The sequence below is a fragment of the Peromyscus eremicus genome, chromosome 5 (assembly GCF_949786415.1).
Source record: "Peromyscus eremicus chromosome 5, PerEre_H2_v1, whole genome shotgun sequence".
Taxonomy (NCBI): domain Eukaryota; kingdom Metazoa; phylum Chordata; class Mammalia; order Rodentia; family Cricetidae; genus Peromyscus; species Peromyscus eremicus.
Window position 1 is genome coordinate 61,259,091 of NC_081420.1, and position 18,495 is coordinate 61,277,585.

The 18,495-nt window shown below is 43.9% G+C and overlaps 2 protein-coding genes across 8 annotated transcripts in view; one reads left to right on the forward strand and one right to left on the reverse strand.

The window, feature by feature from the left end:
* Upf2 (UPF2 regulator of nonsense mediated mRNA decay) overlaps positions 1 to 3,384 on the reverse strand; it is a 118,265-nt gene extending 114,881 nt beyond the window's left edge. For 4 of the 6 annotated variants that reach the window (XM_059263549.1, XM_059263546.1, XM_059263551.1 and 1 more), the window contains exon 1: positions 3,264 to 3,384. The gene's annotated coding sequence lies outside the window, so the exon portion shown is untranslated. Of the gene's footprint in view, positions 1 to 342; positions 558 to 2,185; positions 2,377 to 3,263 lie in introns of those variants that run through there. The other 2 variants (XM_059263547.1, XM_059263548.1) reach the window with 2 other exon arrangements.
* Dhtkd1 (dehydrogenase E1 and transketolase domain containing 1) overlaps positions 685 to 18,495 on the forward strand; it is a 54,000-nt gene continuing 36,189 nt past the window's right edge. For both annotated transcript variants that reach the window (XM_059263552.1, XM_059263553.1), the window contains exons 1-2: positions 685 to 759; positions 14,613 to 14,788. In XM_059263552.1, coding sequence (XP_059119535.1) covers positions 14,635 to 14,788 — 154 coding nt within the window. In that variant the 5' untranslated portion in view covers positions 685 to 759; positions 14,613 to 14,634. The remainder of the gene's footprint in view (positions 760 to 14,612; positions 14,789 to 18,495) is intronic.

The window sequence follows — 18,495 nt, forward strand, 5'->3', positions numbered from 1 at the left end:
AGTTCCATATAAGAAAACTACAATTTAATTTACAAAGTGTAAAATTACTTAAACTTCTTGGTGTCTTAGTAAAAGTTAAGGCTATACATAGTATTCTTACATATTTTCAACTATAGCATTTAAATTATAGCACGAAACCCCAGGTTAATTGCTAAAACATTTGCAACAATAAAATAAAGTATAAACAAATAAGGAATTTACTTGAACATGCTAAACTATTATACCAGAAAGACAACCTAGACCAGAATTCTGAAGGTATATAGACAGCTTAGTAGTCACAGTCTTCACCTCCTTCAGCCTCCCCCATTTTCTTTTACTTTCTTATTTCCAGTATATACTCACCTTGTGAAAATGCCACACTCTAAAATAAACTTTCAAACAGTATACCACCAATAGCTAGTCATGGGTACCACACTAAACATTTTATGTACATTCTCACTTGATACTAAAATCTTTATGAGGTGGGTATTATTTTCCCTGTTTTATAAATGAGTAAATTGAGACTTAAGCACGTAACTTGACCAAGGTCTGCACAGCTGGTGGTAGAACTGGAGTGTGAACCCACAGTCTTAACAAAGTTAAGAACCCTGCGAGTACCCAACTGTGAAATGGAAGACTTGATCACAGACACTTGACTATGACAAATCATAGAACTGTGAATCTCAGTGGAGTCTCTGATAATGGTTAAGCACTTGCTACATAATGGTTTTAACTTACTGACACACTGGCTAAAAGTACGGAGGCAACATCATGTCTAAGGTAATAATACAATTTTACTTAAGAATATTAATCATTAAATGCAAAAAAAAGTTAGGAAATTTGAATTTTGTGACTTGAAGTATCAACAAGATATTTCAAGGATGACAAGAACATACAAATCTCAGGCAACAAAAATGAGGACATCAGAATTTATAGCTAAGGTGTTGCTTACAAATTAAATCTTAAATTCTTCTAAAGCATCAACAAACTCGTTTTAATTGACAAATCCATGAAAGATCATCATTTATAAGCTCAACAGGGTCCCAAACTTTTATGACTCTCCAATATTCATTTAAATGTAAATAACTACCACACTAATAGATGGTAATAGTCAATGACAAATTGAGACAAATTATGTTTCAGAGGATGAGAAAACAGATTTCCAATAAGATCTGTAAGTCTTGGTGTTAGAACTAAATTTCAACTAACAAATTTGTAACAAAAAGTACAGACAACAATGAAACTTGTGAAAACAGAACTTTCAAGTCGGATTTCAGGTCTGCATCCCAACTCTGTACCTTACTAGTTACGGAAATCAGGCAGCTTAACTCCTCTGTTCATTCTAGTTATTCATCAATAAAATGGAGCTATTGCTACCTATCTTAAAGAGTTACTAAACTTAGAGCACAGTAGCTACCATAAAGAAAGCCATTAAATAAATGTCAATTCTTTCACACCTAATACTAAAAAGACCATTACAAGATGAGAGATCCTTAGAATCAGGCCTGTCAGATTTTACCCACTCCAAGCTCCAGCTTTTACACTGAGTGTCGAAGGCAGTATGATCTGCCCAAAATTACTCAACTGCTTTAGTGGCTACCCAGTTCTCTCTCTTTTCCACTACATTCACAAACTCAAAGGATTTTAAAAACCAAATAAACTAGAAACCAAACATGAATCCAATGGGTACACATTTGTATCTTTCCAACTTTAAAAAATTAAATTGAGCACATATTTAAAACAATAAACTCTTACTTTAATAACTCAAACTTTAACAACAGCTAAATAATTCACCTAAGGTGTTTCCAAATTTCCCATGTAATATTATATAAAAATATAAAAGCTAGTGGTCTTAAAATTGAAATATGAATAACGCTTACAAACTACTTTGCTGACTACAATTATATTCAGACAGCCCTTAAAAGGAAAGTATGGTTCAAAACCACCTTTGTAGCTCCCAAAATAGTACCCTGACACTTGGTCTGTATTATTTTATTTGGTCTTCTAAATATATTCTAAATTTCCAAAAGAAAGTAAAAACGATTTTACTAGTAAAACAGATTCCAGTGCAGTGTACTAGAGAGGACAGAGAACGGAGGTGTTTCCCTAATAAAGCCATAACTTCGCTAAGTACCATATGGTCTATGTATGAAATCACAATTAGACTGCTCTGAAAATACTACAGAGTAAGAAAATGCTAGTTTACCTTTCAAGTCTGTGTTTTGAACTCAAAATGTTCTAAAGGTAGAACAGCACAGAGATATCTTCCAGTCTCTGACTTTATTCTTTTACAAAGTCCTTATATATATGAGACTCATTCACAATTTTCAGAAATTTCACCACAGCTCAAAAATGGCTTTCCTGTCGATTTGTACGACTTTTATGAACACCTAAAAACTATGACAAACGAGAAGGGTCAGTAACCGTCTTACTTTCGTCCAATGTGTCAGTCACTACATTTAAGTTTTTTAAGAGGGCAGGGTTAGTCGCTACCATGCGTACCCCCCAAACCTGTAAGCAGCCTCTGCTTGGCTTACCAGACCAAACATCATGTGATCGCCTTAGTTCAACAGTACTAGTAAGAGAGCACTGAGAGCCTTAGGGAAGAATCAACCTGCCTACCTGATTAAAAGGAAGTCTATCCTGACAGCCCCGCTGCCACCATCCGCGGGTCCACCCCAAGCCTCTGCCCTGCACACGCATCGCCCACAAATCTCCCACAAACCTCCGCTGTGGCTCAGCGTCCCACCACTGACATACTTCCCGGCCACAACTCCCGTTCCTCGGGGGCATCCTAGCCCTAACCCTAACTTCTCGCCCCACACTCCCTCAGCCCCGAAGCCTCTCGGGTGCGTCTGGTTACTCTCCACCGTCCCACGTCCTGGTCCACGCTCCCCTCCGGGGAGTCGGGAGCTCGCCCCAGGCTCCCTTCGCACCCCTCCACGCCCCCGAAAACCTTCCCCCTCCACGGCAGGCTCCCCCGCCTCCAGCCCCGAGGCCCGGCCCAGGCATGTGGGGCAGGCATCTCTTGTGCCGCCGCTCACGCCCGCCCCGGCCCGGCCGAGAGATCCCCCCACATTGACCAGCCCCTCCGGGAGAGGGGGTCTGGGGAGAACGACGTCCGACCCGCTGGTCCCTCCACTGCTCGCCGCCCCCGGAGAGCTGGAGTGCGGAGTCGCCCGCCTCTCGGGTCCCTCGGGGAGTAGGAGTCCAGGCCGGGACCCCTCAGCGCCAGATCTTCCCCATCGCCGGAGCGGAGGGGAAGGAGGTTCCCTGGGACTCACCTAGAGCCTGTTGTCAACATTAGCCCCGGGTTTCCCAGCACCAACTCCAGCGCTCGGGCTCTCCCCTCCCCTCCCCCCACCTATCTCGCAGCCGAGGGCCCGCCTTCCCTCAGCTCCCCCTCCTCCCTCCGCCCGCCGGCCCTCCCGCCCGCCACTCACCAACGCGGCCGGGCTGCCAGGGGGGCGGGGCGGAGGGTGGGGAAAAGGAAAAGGCTGCCCGTCCTATTACCCAATCCAAAATGCCCCTCGTCGCCGGCCCTCGCTCCGGGTTCAGGCTCTCATTTTGGCTCTGAAGTGATACACAGGGGTCGAAATCTCAAAAGTAGGCCATCCGCTTCAGGGACCCGTTCAAATTCCTCTATCGATGGATTTTTTTTTTATACAGGCAATGACTAGGGCAACTGCCACCAGCGCCTCCAACCAGGGCCTCAGCAGAGGGGAGGGGTGTTCCAAGGACCGGAGGCGGGAAGTGGATTGGTCGTCAGGGAAGGGAAAGCGCCTGAATGGGAGATGCGCAGGCGCAAGCCCTTCTCGGGGAGGGGGGGCGGGGAAAGGGGGGGGGGGAGAGCCGGAATGAGGCGGGGCGGAACTAAAAGGAGGCGAGGAAGAGTGGTGGGATAGTAGAATTACGGAGCGCTAGCGAGGACAAGTTTGGTCACCTAACTCTCGGAGGAGTTTCCTGGTGAACGTAAGGAAGAGGTTCAAGGAGACAAAGTTTGATTGGACTAATACCGAAAGATTGAAGATTTAAGGAATTGAAAACTGGAGAAGCAAAAGAATATGGCCGGTGAGGAAGGTAGAGGTTGCTTAGGAATAAGACTAGACTGAAAGTCTCGTGGGGGACTTTCCAGAATCAGTTTCAGGTGTTGGACCTGAAAAACAACTCGCCTGGAGAAGAATCAAGGTTTTCCCCTATATAGTTCTTCTAGAAAGTCCTGTGTTGTAAGCATTTTAAATTTTACAGTGGAATGAATCACCCTTTTTTTTTTTTTTTTTTTTTTTTTTTTTTGGTTTTTTCGAGACAGGGTTTCTCTGTGTAGCTTTGCGCCTTTCCTGGAACTCACTTGGTAGCCCAGGCTGGCCTCGAACTCACAGAGATCCGCCTGGCTCTGCCTCCCGAGTGCTGGGATTAAAGGCGTGCGCCACCACCGCCCGGCCACCCTTTTTTAAAGGGATGGGGTTACGAACTTGAACCAAATAGACTTTGAAATGCGGTATCAACTGCCCGACCTACTGTTTTCCTAAGAGAATGTAATTGTGCGTCTGACCTCCAATTTTTGTTGAAATTGTGGATCTGCCAGGATGTGCATATGGTTCCGCTCTGGCTGGCGCGTAGCCAAAGGAACAAAGGTGCAGAACAAGCCTGGAATCTTGCTTTACACCAGGAGCCCTATCAATGTTCAAGCCCATACAGTGTCTGCTACCAAGCCAGCTAATTGAGATGTCTAGACTCCTGTTTGTTCAGCCTTTGCCCGTTTGGTTTCGCTTTTCTTTTTCTTTCTTTCATTCTTTTTTTTTTTTTTTTTTACACCCTTTCGTTATTAGCAAGTAAATCCTCTTTCAAATTGTGCGCTTCCTGTGTTAATTTTTTCTTCTTCAAAACAACCACTAGGTCAGTCACATAAAGGGTACCAAAGGGGAATACTGCCATTCTGTACCATTGATAAATAATTATGAGATTTTTTTTTTTCATGACACCACACAAGTGAGGACAACACGTTTCTCCACTTTCCTTTTCTTATTTTGTCTCACTGTCTTATCCCGCTCCAGATCTAGTGTGGTTCACATCTGTAATACCAGCATGTGGGAGGCTGAAGCAGGAAGATTGACACAAGTTAGGGGCCAGCTTGGCACACATAGCAAAGTCCTATTTCAAAACAAACAAAGTAAGTATTTATTTCTTGGGCCTGGGGATATAGCTTAGAGCATTGTCTTATGTTGCCTGAAGCCCTGGGTTCCAACTCAGGATCCCACTTTAAAACAGGAAAAAAAAAAAAATGAGAGCTGGAGAGATTGCTCATCAGTTAGAATCACTTGCTACTCTTGCAGAGGGCCGGGTTCAGTTCTTTAGCACCCACATGGTGGCTCAACCAACACTACTAAGTCCAGTTCCAGGGGCTCTGACATCGTCTTCTGGCCTCTGCAGTGCAAATCTATACATCCAAGCACACAAACATACAAACTTTTAAAAGAATTTTAAAGGAAGAAAGAAAAAAGAAAAGACTTACCCCTGTATTGATGAACAAGTTCTCATCCTAAACAAGTAAACCCATGTCTTAATAGGTGTTATTATGAAACCTTGTAAACACAGGGATCAAAAGAGAAGAGGAAATACAGCTCAGTAGTAGAGCGTTTGCTTAGCATGCAAACAACCCTGGGTTTACTCCCCAGCACTAAATCATAGTATTTTAATACACTAAAGCCTGAATTATCCAGATAGATATAATTAAGAGGACAGTTGAAACACGGGAAGGAATTCTACCCAGGAGATGAAAATTTAATCATCAACTAAACATGGATGCTGCTCCATTTACAGCAGGGTTGCATCCTCTTCAAACCTGTGTTAAGTTTAACATAAATTGAAAATATTTCACCTACCTAACCTAGTAAACATTCTAGCTCAGCAGCACAATATGCTTAGAGTATTAGTTGTTACCTCTCATGAGCACTTACATAAGTAACTGGGAACTGCAACTGCCTAGCTTCCAGGCTAAATTTGCTATCTTGAAGTTAAAAAAAAAAAAATCAAACTCAAAATGTGAGTTTCTACTGAATGTAAGTTTACTTTTGTACCATCCTAAAGTCAAAACTCTTAAGTTGAATCATAGTTACATTGGGGACCATCTGTGCAACCATAAAAATGGGTAAGATTGTTAAAGAAAATATCAAATAAAAGGCTCAGGACTAGTCCCAGAGAAACTTCTAAATATATAAAAGTTAGGTCTGTAATGGGAGATGAGGGAAAAGCAGTGAGTGTTGGTGTCATGAAAGGCAGAGGAAGAGATGCTTCAGGGAGGGGAAGTGAGTAACTGTCAGGGTCACTGAGAGAATGAAGACCACCGTGACAAGCGCTCATCTCAGGAACCATATTGGCCTTGCAGACGGCAGTTAATAAAATGATAGGACTATATTAGGATCATTGAAGATTAAGTTGGAGATAGAGGGGAAAAAGACATATTTGGGGAATTTTATGGAGAAGACCAGTAGAAAAAATATAGCCATAAAAGAATGTAGAGTTTTGTTTGATTTTTGTAGCCAAGTGTTGGGATCAAGCCCAGTGTCATGCACATGCTCAGCAAGTACTCAATCACAAAGCTACACTGTATCCCTGCTTTTTTCCTTTACGTATTTTTTAAATGAGATAAATGGTGGGTGGTGGTGGTGCACGCCTTTAATCCCAGCACTTGAGAGGCAAAAGCAGGGAGATCTCTGAGTTCAAGGCCAGCCTGGTCTACAGAGTGAGTTCCAGGAGAGCCAGGGCTACACAGAAACCCTGTCTTGAAAAACGAAAAAGAGAGAAAGAAATGTCGAATATATTTCGAATATATTCTAATGAAAATGATCCAAACAGGAGGAAATTTCTGATGATATAGAAGAGAGCAAAAAGGCCACTGTAGGGGCCAACTTTTGGGTTGGAATGAAGGTAGGGACTTGGAAGTGCAGCAGAAAGTGGTGCCCTGAGTTGAAGCAGAGGCCTTCTGTGGTAGAAGACCGCAAAGGCGATAGGCGCCTGTAAACGTGAGTGTGCAGATTAGGAGGGAATTTAGGAAGGACTTTCTCCTTGATCTTATTTTGGATGTATGTGAGTGCACATGTTAAGGCCCAAGGTTGATGTCAAATGTCTTCCTTAATCACTCTCCACCTTATTTTTTGAAACAGGGCTCTTGCTAAACCTGTAACTTGTCCACTTGGCTAGACCAGCTGGCCAACAGCTCCAGGAGTCCTGTCTCTGCTTCCCCAGCCCTGGGTTACAGGCATAGACCCTACCCAGTTTTTGATTTAACATGGGTGCTGGGATCATAGCCAAGTGTCTATTCTTTTGTGGCAAGCACTTTCACTGAGATTCCTCAATCCGCTCATATTTTTCTTTTATTCCCTTTCATTTTTGACAGTTGCTCAGCATCAAATCCATAGCCTCATAAATGCCAGAGATTCCTAATTAGTGATATATTTAAAGCAAAGTCATCAGCTAAGAGGAGGGTGAGGGACGAGAGTGGGGAAATATGAAATGAGAGAACATGTGAAACACACTGTGAGGAATTGCTCACATCTCCCTAGCAGTGGATTGGCATGCCAGGCTGAGGCACTCCTTGAATTTTATAACCATTAGCTTAAAGGAAGACCATCAAGACGATATATGCCAGTAGATTTAATCGTGATTGAAAACGTGTTTTCGTGCCCCAGGAGAGAAATGCCAGAGGAAGAGAAGGTAAGGGGAGTGAGAACATTTACGAGAGAGGATGAAAATGACGGGCATGGGATTGAAGCTGGGTAAGGAGGGAAGAGAAATCCAATGAAGAATATGTGAGTGTGTGTTTGCGCGGGGGGTTGGGGGGGACGACACAGGCTAATGGGAGTAAGTGTTGCAGAGAAGACAGAAGAGGACCCTAAACTTCAGTGAATTTGAGTATGGAAGAGAACTCTTTGGGAAGCAGTGATGGGAAGTAATGAATTTGCAGCCATGCAACTGTCCAGCATGAGTTCAAGGCCTGGTTCCAGTACTGGTGTCTGTCTGAACTAGAGCTACGTACATAACCAAGTTTGGGGTTTTGTGTTTTTGTTCGTTTCATTGTTGTTTTGTTTGTTTCCTTCCACGGACTGGATTAAACCCAGAATCTTAATGTATGCTAGTCGAGGATTCTACACTGAACTACACTCCAGCTCAATTTAATTTAACCAGTTTAAATCACATCTTGTTAAGAGTCATGGAAATTTCTAGGTCCCTGGTGTGGGCTATCTGTGATTCCACATGTAATTCAGAACAAAAATTTCCAATGCAATTGAATACTGGTTCCTATCACACTTACCTTGTGTGTGTGTCTGTGTGTCTGTCTGTGTCTGTGTGTCTGTCTGTGTCTGTATTGGACATTTTGTTCACCACAAAGTGCTGTGTGCTAAGGCTTGGGCTAATGTCAACATGTACAGAATTGAATAGTGGATCTCTCAGAAGTTCAATTTTCCTTGAAAAGGGAGATGGAAAGATGGAAAAGGTTGTTACACACAAGGAAGTGTTCAGTGCTGGTTCTGGAATGGACTGGAGATAGGACTTGGGATGTGGGGAGATAAGGAAGCTCTCACTGTCGTTCTGTCCAGGCAGGAGATGCCTGCCAGGCTTGAGGGGTTCTTAGTATCACATTTCACTGATATCTCCCCCCTGGATCCAGACAGGAACCCTGGTGCAGGGAGGCTTTCCCTCGACATTCTTTCCACCAGATTTATCTCTTCTGTGCCTGTTCAGTGCTAAGGCTCCCTATGTATCTTCATCCCCCCTCTAATGGTGAGTCTGGCAATGGAACCCCAAGGCCTGGATCCTGGTCTTGGATATCACCAACTACAAGACCAGCGATACCTTCCTCAGTCACAGGTGCCATTTCCACATCTTCTTGTCCAGGATATTGTTTGAGGGGCTGGTGGGAACAGCCCACCAAGCCTGCCCCTGTTCCCTCCAGCTCTTCTTCAGGTTCTTCACTGATGCATTCCCAGTACTTTCTGTAGGGCCCAAATGTGGCACCAGGTCCTCAGTCTGATTGGGGAAGGTAAGCTCAGGGCCTCTCCTTTAGAATTGCTGCCATATGGGCAAGGGTGCCTAACAAAAGTCCTTCAGGCCCAGGACCATCCTTCAAATGGGCTCAGCAGTACCCTCTCACTCACCCCCACCTACTCTCCATATTGGCGTTTCTGTGTGTACTTGTGTGCCAGAGGAATCTCATGTAGCCTTGGTTGGCCTCAAACTTACTATGTAGCCAGCGATGATCCTCAAGTACTGACCCTCCCCTGGAACTACAGGTATGGATCACCACATCAGCTAGAAAGCTGTCAACGGTGATCAGTTAATATGGTGAGTGGATTTTATGGGTGCCATTCCAAGACAGTTGGCTGCAGTGAACCATTCTAGCCTCAGAAAAAGGCTATTGTACTTCAGAACAAGCTGGGCTCAGAGCACAGTACCAGGGTCAAGAAGTGAACCCTAACAAGCCCTGGCTGTACCCTGTGTTAGGGTATCCTGGTATACCCTAAGAACCCACTTTTTTTTTTTTTTTCTGAGACAGAGTTTCTCTGTGTAACAGTCCTGGCTGTCCTAGAACTTGATTTGTAGACCAGGCTGGCCTTGAACTCACTGAGATTCACCTGACTCTCCCTCCTCCCCCGAGCAAGTACTGGGATTAATATTGTGTGCCACCACCACCCAGCAAGAACTCACTCTTTAATGAGCATGCACTGGGGCTGGAGAGATGGCTCAAGGGTTAAGAACACTCACTGGCTGCTCTTCCAAAGGACCCAGGTTTGATTCCCAGTGTATCCACATGGTAGCTCAGTTCCAGAGGACCTAATGTGGCCTCAAAGGCAAATGCATGCAACCAAAACACCCATACACATGAAATAAAAACAAATATGCACAGATCATTAGGAGTTTGACCCCCTAGTGGCCCATACTTGTCTCACTCCCTAACGCCTAACCATGACTCTGAAACACTGCCTGACTGCCTGTGGAGGAACTCTCTCCACCCCTCCAATACCTCTGTGGAGACAGTTTCTCTACTGTACCCCTGGCTGTCCTGGAACTCGCTCTGTAGACGAAGCTAGCGTTGGACTTAGAGACTGGCTTGCCTTAGGTGTGTGTCACCATGCCCAGTTTCAGTGTATTTAATATACTCTATTTCTGCCTTTTTTCTGTGTTGGTGAATTCTTTCACAGCCAGCTCTTTACCAGCTTGTCAACACCATCTCTAGCAGGCAGCCTTCTGAGAGTTAAACACTCTTCTTGCAGTCTTGGAAAGAATATCTCTTTACAAAGTATATTATAAATGAGATTTTTTTTGCAATTATCATCTTAGCTGGGCCCGGTGCATGTACCTATGGTCTTCCATATGGGCTTCAGAGACTTGGTGGCTCACAGAAGAGGCCAAGTCACTGTAACTTTGTGATTCAGGTGCCTTATTTTATGCATAAAGTTAGAATTTTAGACTTCATTATTTTTGCTCCTAGCAAGATGTTATCATCATTGCTTCCAAGTATTTTAAAATTCAAAAGCAAAGTGGTTGTGTTCATAACTCAGTGATATTGTTGCATTGAGAAAATTTCAGTGGAAAAGAAGTTCTTTCCAAGAGAATATTTCACAGTCTCACTTTGTTTGTCAGATAAAGACAAAGTTATCATTTCTAGCATGTGTTTCTTCTGGAAGATACTATGCTGCAGACACAATAATCTTATTTCCCCATGAAAGCTGTAGAAAGAGCCAATCCATTGTCTCCTATTTAATGAAAGACTCATCTAAATATAGATATTTTGTATTAATGTTTTCACATTAAAAGGTCAATATCAATATTAATAAGTTAATAACAATCACTGCCATCCTCTGGGTACTTAATATGGGGCAATTTCTGTACATTTGTTCTCTACTTTAAAACAACTCAATGGCAAAGTGGCGGTGGTGGCGCACGCCTTTAATCTCAGCACTCGGGAGGCAGAGCTTGGCAGATCTCTGTGAGTTCGAGGCCAGCCTGGTCTACAGAGTGAGATCCAGGACAGGCACCAAAACTACATAGAGACACCCTGTCTCGAAAAACCAAACAAACAAAACAAAAAACAATAAAGAAAGCAAACCAACAACTCAATATAATAATAACAGCTAACATTTAGAACCTATTTTCTACATGTAGGTATTTTTCTACATACCTCCATGCCCCCATCATTTCTATAGACCAGGCTGGGCCTCAAACTCAGAGATCCGCCTGCCCTTGCCTCCCAAGTGTCGGGACTAAAGGTGTGCACCACCAAACCTGGCCAATGCATATTTTTCAAAGGCTGAAAAGAAAGGTGCTGCTTTTGAGTACACTTTGGAGAGGTTCACATGGCAAGGAACTGTCCAACAGCCAACAAAGAACCCACGTCTCCCAGTTTCCATGTGAATGAATAAATGTGGACATTGATCTTTTCCAAGTGAACCTTCAGATGAATGGAAATTTCACTCAACAGTGTCCTAAGAAATCTTGAGCCAGACATCCTGAAGTAAACTATCTGATGTAGTAACCTATGGAAACTTCAGGTAATATGTTTGTTGTTTCAAAGCTCTAAATTGTGGGGTAATAGATAAGCAAAAACAATAGTAATTCTTATTTTAATATTTCATATACATACATTTATACCCATGTATTTGATAGGTATGATGTATTTCTGAAGTGAGTGCAGACAATTTTATATAGCCTTGGCATCCTAAGTTTAACATCCTCATAGCAGAAGCAGCCCTCGGTCACCTTTGACCGAGTCTCTAGTAGACCCCGCCAGCATGGAGCCAGCTGGTGGTCAGAGATAAACCTTTGAGGCGTCTCTTGCAGCTCCCAGGCTGGAATCCCTGCTTTCCCACCACTTCTGTTTAAAGGGGTCGTTCACCATTTGTCCAAGAACTCCAAGCAGCCATCCTTCAGTTACAGCATGATCTGGAGCTTACCTGCCTGCTTTGTTTTTTACTTTTGTTTTTGTTGCTATTTTGAGACAACATCTTGCCATGTAACCCAGGCCAGCCTCAACTTTGCCGTCCTCTTGCCTCATTCACCTGAGTGCTGGGATTACAACTGTGCATTACCAAACCCAGGTGCCTGTTTGCCTTAAACCCACCAACTCAAGCTCCTCCAGGGAAAACAATTGGACAGTGCCCGGGACACAATGAAGATATTAAACGCCCTAGTTCCCACTGCCTATTCTCTGAGTATTTTGTAGTTTTCTTTAGAACCAAGGACAAGGATTAACAAATGGGATTGCATCAGATTAAAATGGTTCTGAACAGGGCCTGGAGAGACGGCTCAGTGGTTGAGAGCACTGTCTGCTCTTCCAAGTGACCCAGGTTCAATTCCCAGCACCCACATGGCAGCTCACACCCATCTATAACTCCAGTTCCAGGGCTTCTGACACTCACACAGACAGACAGACATGCAGGCAAAACACCAATGAACATAAAATAAAAATAAGTTATAAAAAAGGTTCTAAACAATGAAGGAAACAGTTGACAGTGGGAAGAGAGAGCCGACAGAATGGGAGGCAAATCTATGTCAGATATTCATCAGACATAGGATTATGTCCAGAATATATAGATAACTAAAAAATTAAACACAAAACAGCAAACTATCCAACCAACGAATTGCATATAAATTAAACATATCAAAAGAAGAATTATAAATGGCTAATAAATACATTTTAAAGTGCTCAGGATCTTTAGCCAGACCTGGTCAGAATGACTAACACATTAATAATCAAAGAAACAGATAACAAAAAGCCAGGCATGGTAACCACACCTGTAATCGAAGCATTGGGGAGGTAGCCTGCTTGAGCTATGGAGTAAGACCTTATTTCAAAAAGCTAAGAACAAAAAAGAAGAGGAAAAAATGCTCAACACTGGCAAGGATGGAAAAGGCATGGACTTTTATACACTGTTAAGAGGAATGTAAGTTATTGTAGACTCTATGGAAATGAGTAGATGAGCATGGAGGTTCGTAATGGCTTGGATGAGAATGGCCTTCATAGGCTCTTGCGTTTGAATACTTGGTCCCCAGTTGGTGAGCTGTTTAAGAAGGTTTAGGAGGTGTGATCTGGTTAGAGGTGTGTCCCTGGGTGGGCTTGAGGGTTCACTCTCCCACGCCAGACACAGTCTCTCTCTGCCTCCTGCTAGTGGATCAGGGATATAAGCTCTCAGACACTGCTCCAGCATCATGTCAGCCTGCCTGCTGCCATGGTCCTGCCATGTTCGTTATCGACTAACTCTCCAAAACTTACAACAAGACCCAAATTAAATGTTTTCTTTTATGAGTTGCCTTGGTTGTGATGTCTCTCCACAGCAATATAACAGTAATTAAGGATTCCCAAATAAACCCTAAGAATAAACTACTGCAAGATCCACTTATACCATTCCTGGGTATAAACCTAAAAGTATCAAAGACAGCATATAGCAGAGATACTTACACACTGTGTTCACTGTGGCAGCATGCACAATAGCCAAGCTATGTAATCAGCCTATGAGCTGTTGAATGAATAAAGTCATTAAAATACACACGCACGCGCGTGCGCGCGCACACACACACACAAACACGAGAGAGAGAGAGAGAGAGAGAGAGAGAGAGAGAGAGAGAGAGAGAGAGAGAGAGAGAGACAGAGACAGAGACACAGAGACAGAGACAGAGAGAGAGAGAGAAGTCAGTCATCAAGAATGAAATCATGTCACTTGTGGGGAAAATAGAAACTATCATGTGTCTTAGTCAATGTTTTGTTGCTGTGAAGAGACACCATGACCACTGAAACTTTTATAAAGAGAAGCATTTGATTGGGTCTTGTTTCCAGTCCATTACCCTCGTGGAGCGTTGTGGCAGGCAGGCAGACATGGTAGCTGAGAGTTCTACATCTGGGTCAGCAGACCGCAGCAAGAGAGAGGCACTGGGCCTGGCTTGATCTCTGTGAGTTTGAGGCCAGCCTGGGCTACATAGTGAGTTCCAGGACAGCCAGAACTGTTTCACAGAGAAACTCTGTCTTGAAAAACCAGAAGAAGAAAAAAAGGGGGGGAGGGGCAGGGGAGTAAGGGAGGAGGATCATTGAGAACAAAGCATGAATGAAAATGCAGCAATGAAACTCATCCCTTTATAGGTTAACTTTAAACAAGATGGTGAAATTGAGTTTTCTTCTTTCCCCCAAATCCTTTCTTTTTGTATTCCCACCCACCTCATCCCACCCTTTTTTTTTTTTTTTTTTTTTTTTTTTGTCCTTTCTGTAAGGAAAATTACATTGCTGTACTCTGGCGCTTCCAGCAGAGGGTGAATTTTAAGGCGGAGACTTCAGGATGTACATATAGTTCTACTTTAGCGCCAGAAAGCTGGTCCTGTTGGGTTGCCAGCCTTGCACAGGGTCCAAATCCAGAAGGCCTTTGGCCCAGGAGTCGCCCTGGGACCAGTCTGGATACTGGGCGTAGCTACGCCTCCGGTTCCAGCCTCTGATTGGCTCTGAGAGGCCGAGCCGTTGACCAATGAAGCCCGGGGGCGTTGTCCCGGGGGCGGATCCTCAGGCTCACGTGGTGCCTTCAGGGTCTCCCTCAACTGCGACCCTGGCTCTAGCCTCGGCTGCAGCTCCTGTTTCTTCCATTCTTCCACAGCGTCTTCGCGCCCCGACTGGACATGGCTTCGGCCACTATGGCAGCTGCAAGGAGAGCGCTCTGCCTGGCTGTCCCGCTTCTCCGGCGCGGTTACCAGACGGAGAGGGGCGTCTACGGCTACCGGCCTAGGAAAGCCGAGAGCAGCGAGCCCCCAGGCGACCGTGCACGCCCCTCAGGTTAGGGATGCGGCGGGACACTGTGGTGGAGGGCGGGGACCTACCTGTGCGGTTTGTGGTGAGGTGCACCTGGGAGCTTCTGGCCTGTGAAGGAGAGCCCCTTGGGAGAGCTGAGGAGACAGTAGGAGGAAGGCGTGGGAGTTGTCAGTGTCGAGGTCACCCCACCCTCTAGCTTCCACAATTGGGCACCCCTGGGCTTTGTTTCCACGTAGTCTCCCTGTCTTTCTTGCTGGGTCCTAGATTGGAGACAGCTTCTCTTTTCCATTCCTCACCCATCAACAAGTGGGGATTTAGCCCTTTTGGAGACGGGTCTGTGGAAGGAGACACGTTCCAAGATCTCCCAGCTCTTAACCGGATGACATATTTCCAGGGCCAGCTAAACATACAGATGACGTCTCTGTGCTACTTGCAGGAGGGCAGTTGGCACATGATCCTAGACAACAGTGGTACTTTTTGTCCCTTGGATCTAGCTAGCCTTTCACTTTACTTGCGATTTAAAACTCTGCTGAACTAGCAACCATGTGGCTGGGGTGTTTTGACGTATTAGCCAACGTGAATATCAGTTTTTGGAACTATGTTGCGGCCTCGTGTCCAAGAATAATTTCAAGTATTCGGTTTGTGCTACAAAGTTAAGTTATTCTTTCATTACTTGTTCTCATACAGTAGAAAAATGCAGGTAACTGGAGAAAACTGTTGGCATCTTTAAAAAATTTTTGCATTTACTTGTTTGTTATTTTTATGTGTGTAAGTGTTTTACCTGCATATATATATATATATATATATATCCTGTGTTACATAGCAAGTTCCAGTTGGGGCTACATGGTGAGACCCTGTTTCCAGTATAACAAAAACAAACAAACAAATCCTCTTTTTAAAAAGTGCTTGACCAGACCCTTTGACTCTTCACACATTGGAACCTTAGTTATTTTGCTCTTTATTTTCAGACCATTGAAAATATATCTCATATTTCCCTTTTGTGTAGCCCTGGCTGTCCTGGAACTCACTCTGTAAAGCAGGCTGGACTCGAACTCAGAGATCCAACTGCCTCTGCCTGAGTGCTGGTATTACAAGTATGGGCCACCACACCTAGTTGTAGTCGAATTTTTTTAGGGAAAGCATTTTGACCACCTAGATTGTTAATTCTGGCTTTGCAAGGCTATAGATATTTTCTTTCACATTGCAAATTCAGTGTGTAGAATTTTTTTCTGTGTTGTTCAAACCGATAACCCTACTTGCTGAGCTGTTCCTCGGCTCCCTATAATTCCTACCCATTATTCTTAAACTTATAGGTCTATTAACAGTGATTTTGGTGCTTAGAATGCCAATTCCTTACTCTGGATCTTTTCTCTTTACCCTGATTCAGTGACCTTATATGAGGTTCAGAAACATGAACACCCCTCCCCTTTTCTTTTTATCAAACTGAGGGCCTTGTGCATGCTAGGCAAACTCTGTACCACTTAGCTGCATATCCCCTCACCCTAGGAATTATGTGTGTGTGTGTGTGTGTGTGTGTGTGTGTGTGTGTGTGTCCACCTTTGGCTAGCCATCAGGGACATATGTTGTATGTGAAGGGACAAAACCTTTAAGGTTGTTTGTGGACACTCGATGTACAGCTACTGTGATTGCCTTTGGGCTTTTCTTTCACATCCTACTGACCTAATGAATTATGCTTGTCATGGAAAAACCTAGGCTAATAGTTACTATTTGGAAAATTATATGAGAATCACTTTGGGGACTTCAGGCTGCTATGGTTAGAAAAATATCTCTGGAGTTGATTTTATGTATAAGCCCTTCTCTCTTCCCTTATCATCAGATAGCTTTCCACGTCCTCCTAACAGAGAACTTGCTTTATTATGAGATACCTGGTAACATCTGAAAGTTCAGTGTTGAATTATAACTTCAGGTCATGGGTATGAGCTTATGTGGGTTAGGGACACTGTGAAGGAAGAGCAAAGTTAATGATGTACACAGTTATTTGTGTCACAGTTGCAGTATCTGGCTTAAGGAATTTTGTTGGGAAGGATAATAATGTTTTTTACTCTCTTAATCAGTTGCTATGCAAGTATAATCTTGCCGGGTGGTGGTGGCACATGCCTTTAATCCCAGCACCTGGGGGAGGCGGAGGCAGGCAGATCTCTGTGAGTTTGAGGCCAACCTGGTCTACAAAGAGAGTTTCAGGATAGCCAGGACTGTTACACAGAGAAACCCTGTCTCAAACAACAACAACAACAAAGAGAGTGCAACCTGGATTAAGATCCAGAGGAATGATTTTCTATTATGGATCATGTATTTAATTTTGGGGTGTTTATAAAATAAAAGACAAACCCTTCTGGAAATGGACATTTTGACACTTCAGAAGTGACACAGTGGTCAAGCTGGTGACACATGCCTGTAATTCATTCACAGGCTGAAATAAGAGGATGACAAGTTCAAGGCCAGCCTAGCAGGGTTGTGTCTCAAAGCAAAAGCACCAAGAGAACGAAGTGAAGGCTGCTCAAGGCTGCACAGCCTCGATCCCTTTTGTTACCCTTCAAATGTTTGTCTTGGTTAAGTCAGTTCCTGCCTAAGGTGCCCATGCCGTTCGCTAAGCCTTCCTTTGTACGGAGGATTTAAGGAAATATTAAATTTGCCTTTAGAAACCTCTTGTATTGAGGTGATTGTTAGTGTTTTCAGCAGTTAAACTTTGACCCAGGTTGAGTGTTTTTTTGTAGTTTCCTCTTGGTAATGGCTTGTACTTTAGCCTCTGGAAACCTTAGTTGCTAAGTCATTTTATTTAATTTGTGCTTGGTATCAAACCTAGAATATTATGCATCAGTTTTGGTTTTATTTGCTTAAATTCCCAATTTACAGTGGAGGTGAGGATTGTAGATTTATTTATTTATTTATTTATTTTGGTTTTTCAAGACAAGGTTTTTCTATGTAGCCCTGGCTGTCCTGGAACTCACAGAGATCCTCCTGCCTCTGCCTCCTAAGTGCTGGAATTAAAGGTGTGAGCCACCACCGTCTGATTATTTTATTTTATTTTTTTAGCATCTTTTAAAAACAGTGTTGGAAGCCAAGTCGTGGTGGCACACGCCTTTGATCCCAGCACTCGGGAAGCAGAGGCAGGTGGATCTCTCTGATTTGGAGGCCAGCTTGGTCTACAGAGTGAGTTCCAGGACAGCCAGGGCTACACAGAGAAACCCTACCACTAAAAAACAAAGAACAAAAGACTGTGGTTACTTTTCTTATTTACATTACAGGGTACATGACAGAAACAGGTCAAAGGAGGAGGGTTTATTTTGGCTCCTGTTTCAGGGGAGACAGTCTGTTATGGAGGGAAGGCATGGCAACTGGACAGCACCATAGCAGCAGGAGTATGAGGTGGCCACTGCTTACATCTTGCTGGATCAGGAAGCAGTGACTCTGACTCTAAAGGCCTGGCCCAAGGGGCCTACATCCACCAACACTAGTCCCCATAGCCCAGATGCTCTATTCTCTATCCAAACAGCACTACCTGCTAGGAACAACATGTTCAAATATATAAACCAGCCGGGCGGTGGTGGCGCACGCCTTTAATCCCAGCACGCGGGAGGCAGAGCCAGGTGGATCTCTGTGAGTTCGAGGCCAACCTGGGCTACCAAGTGAGTTCCAGGAAGGCACAAAGCTACACAGAGAAACCCTGTCTCGAAAAACCAAAAACAAAAAAAACAAATATATAAACCTAT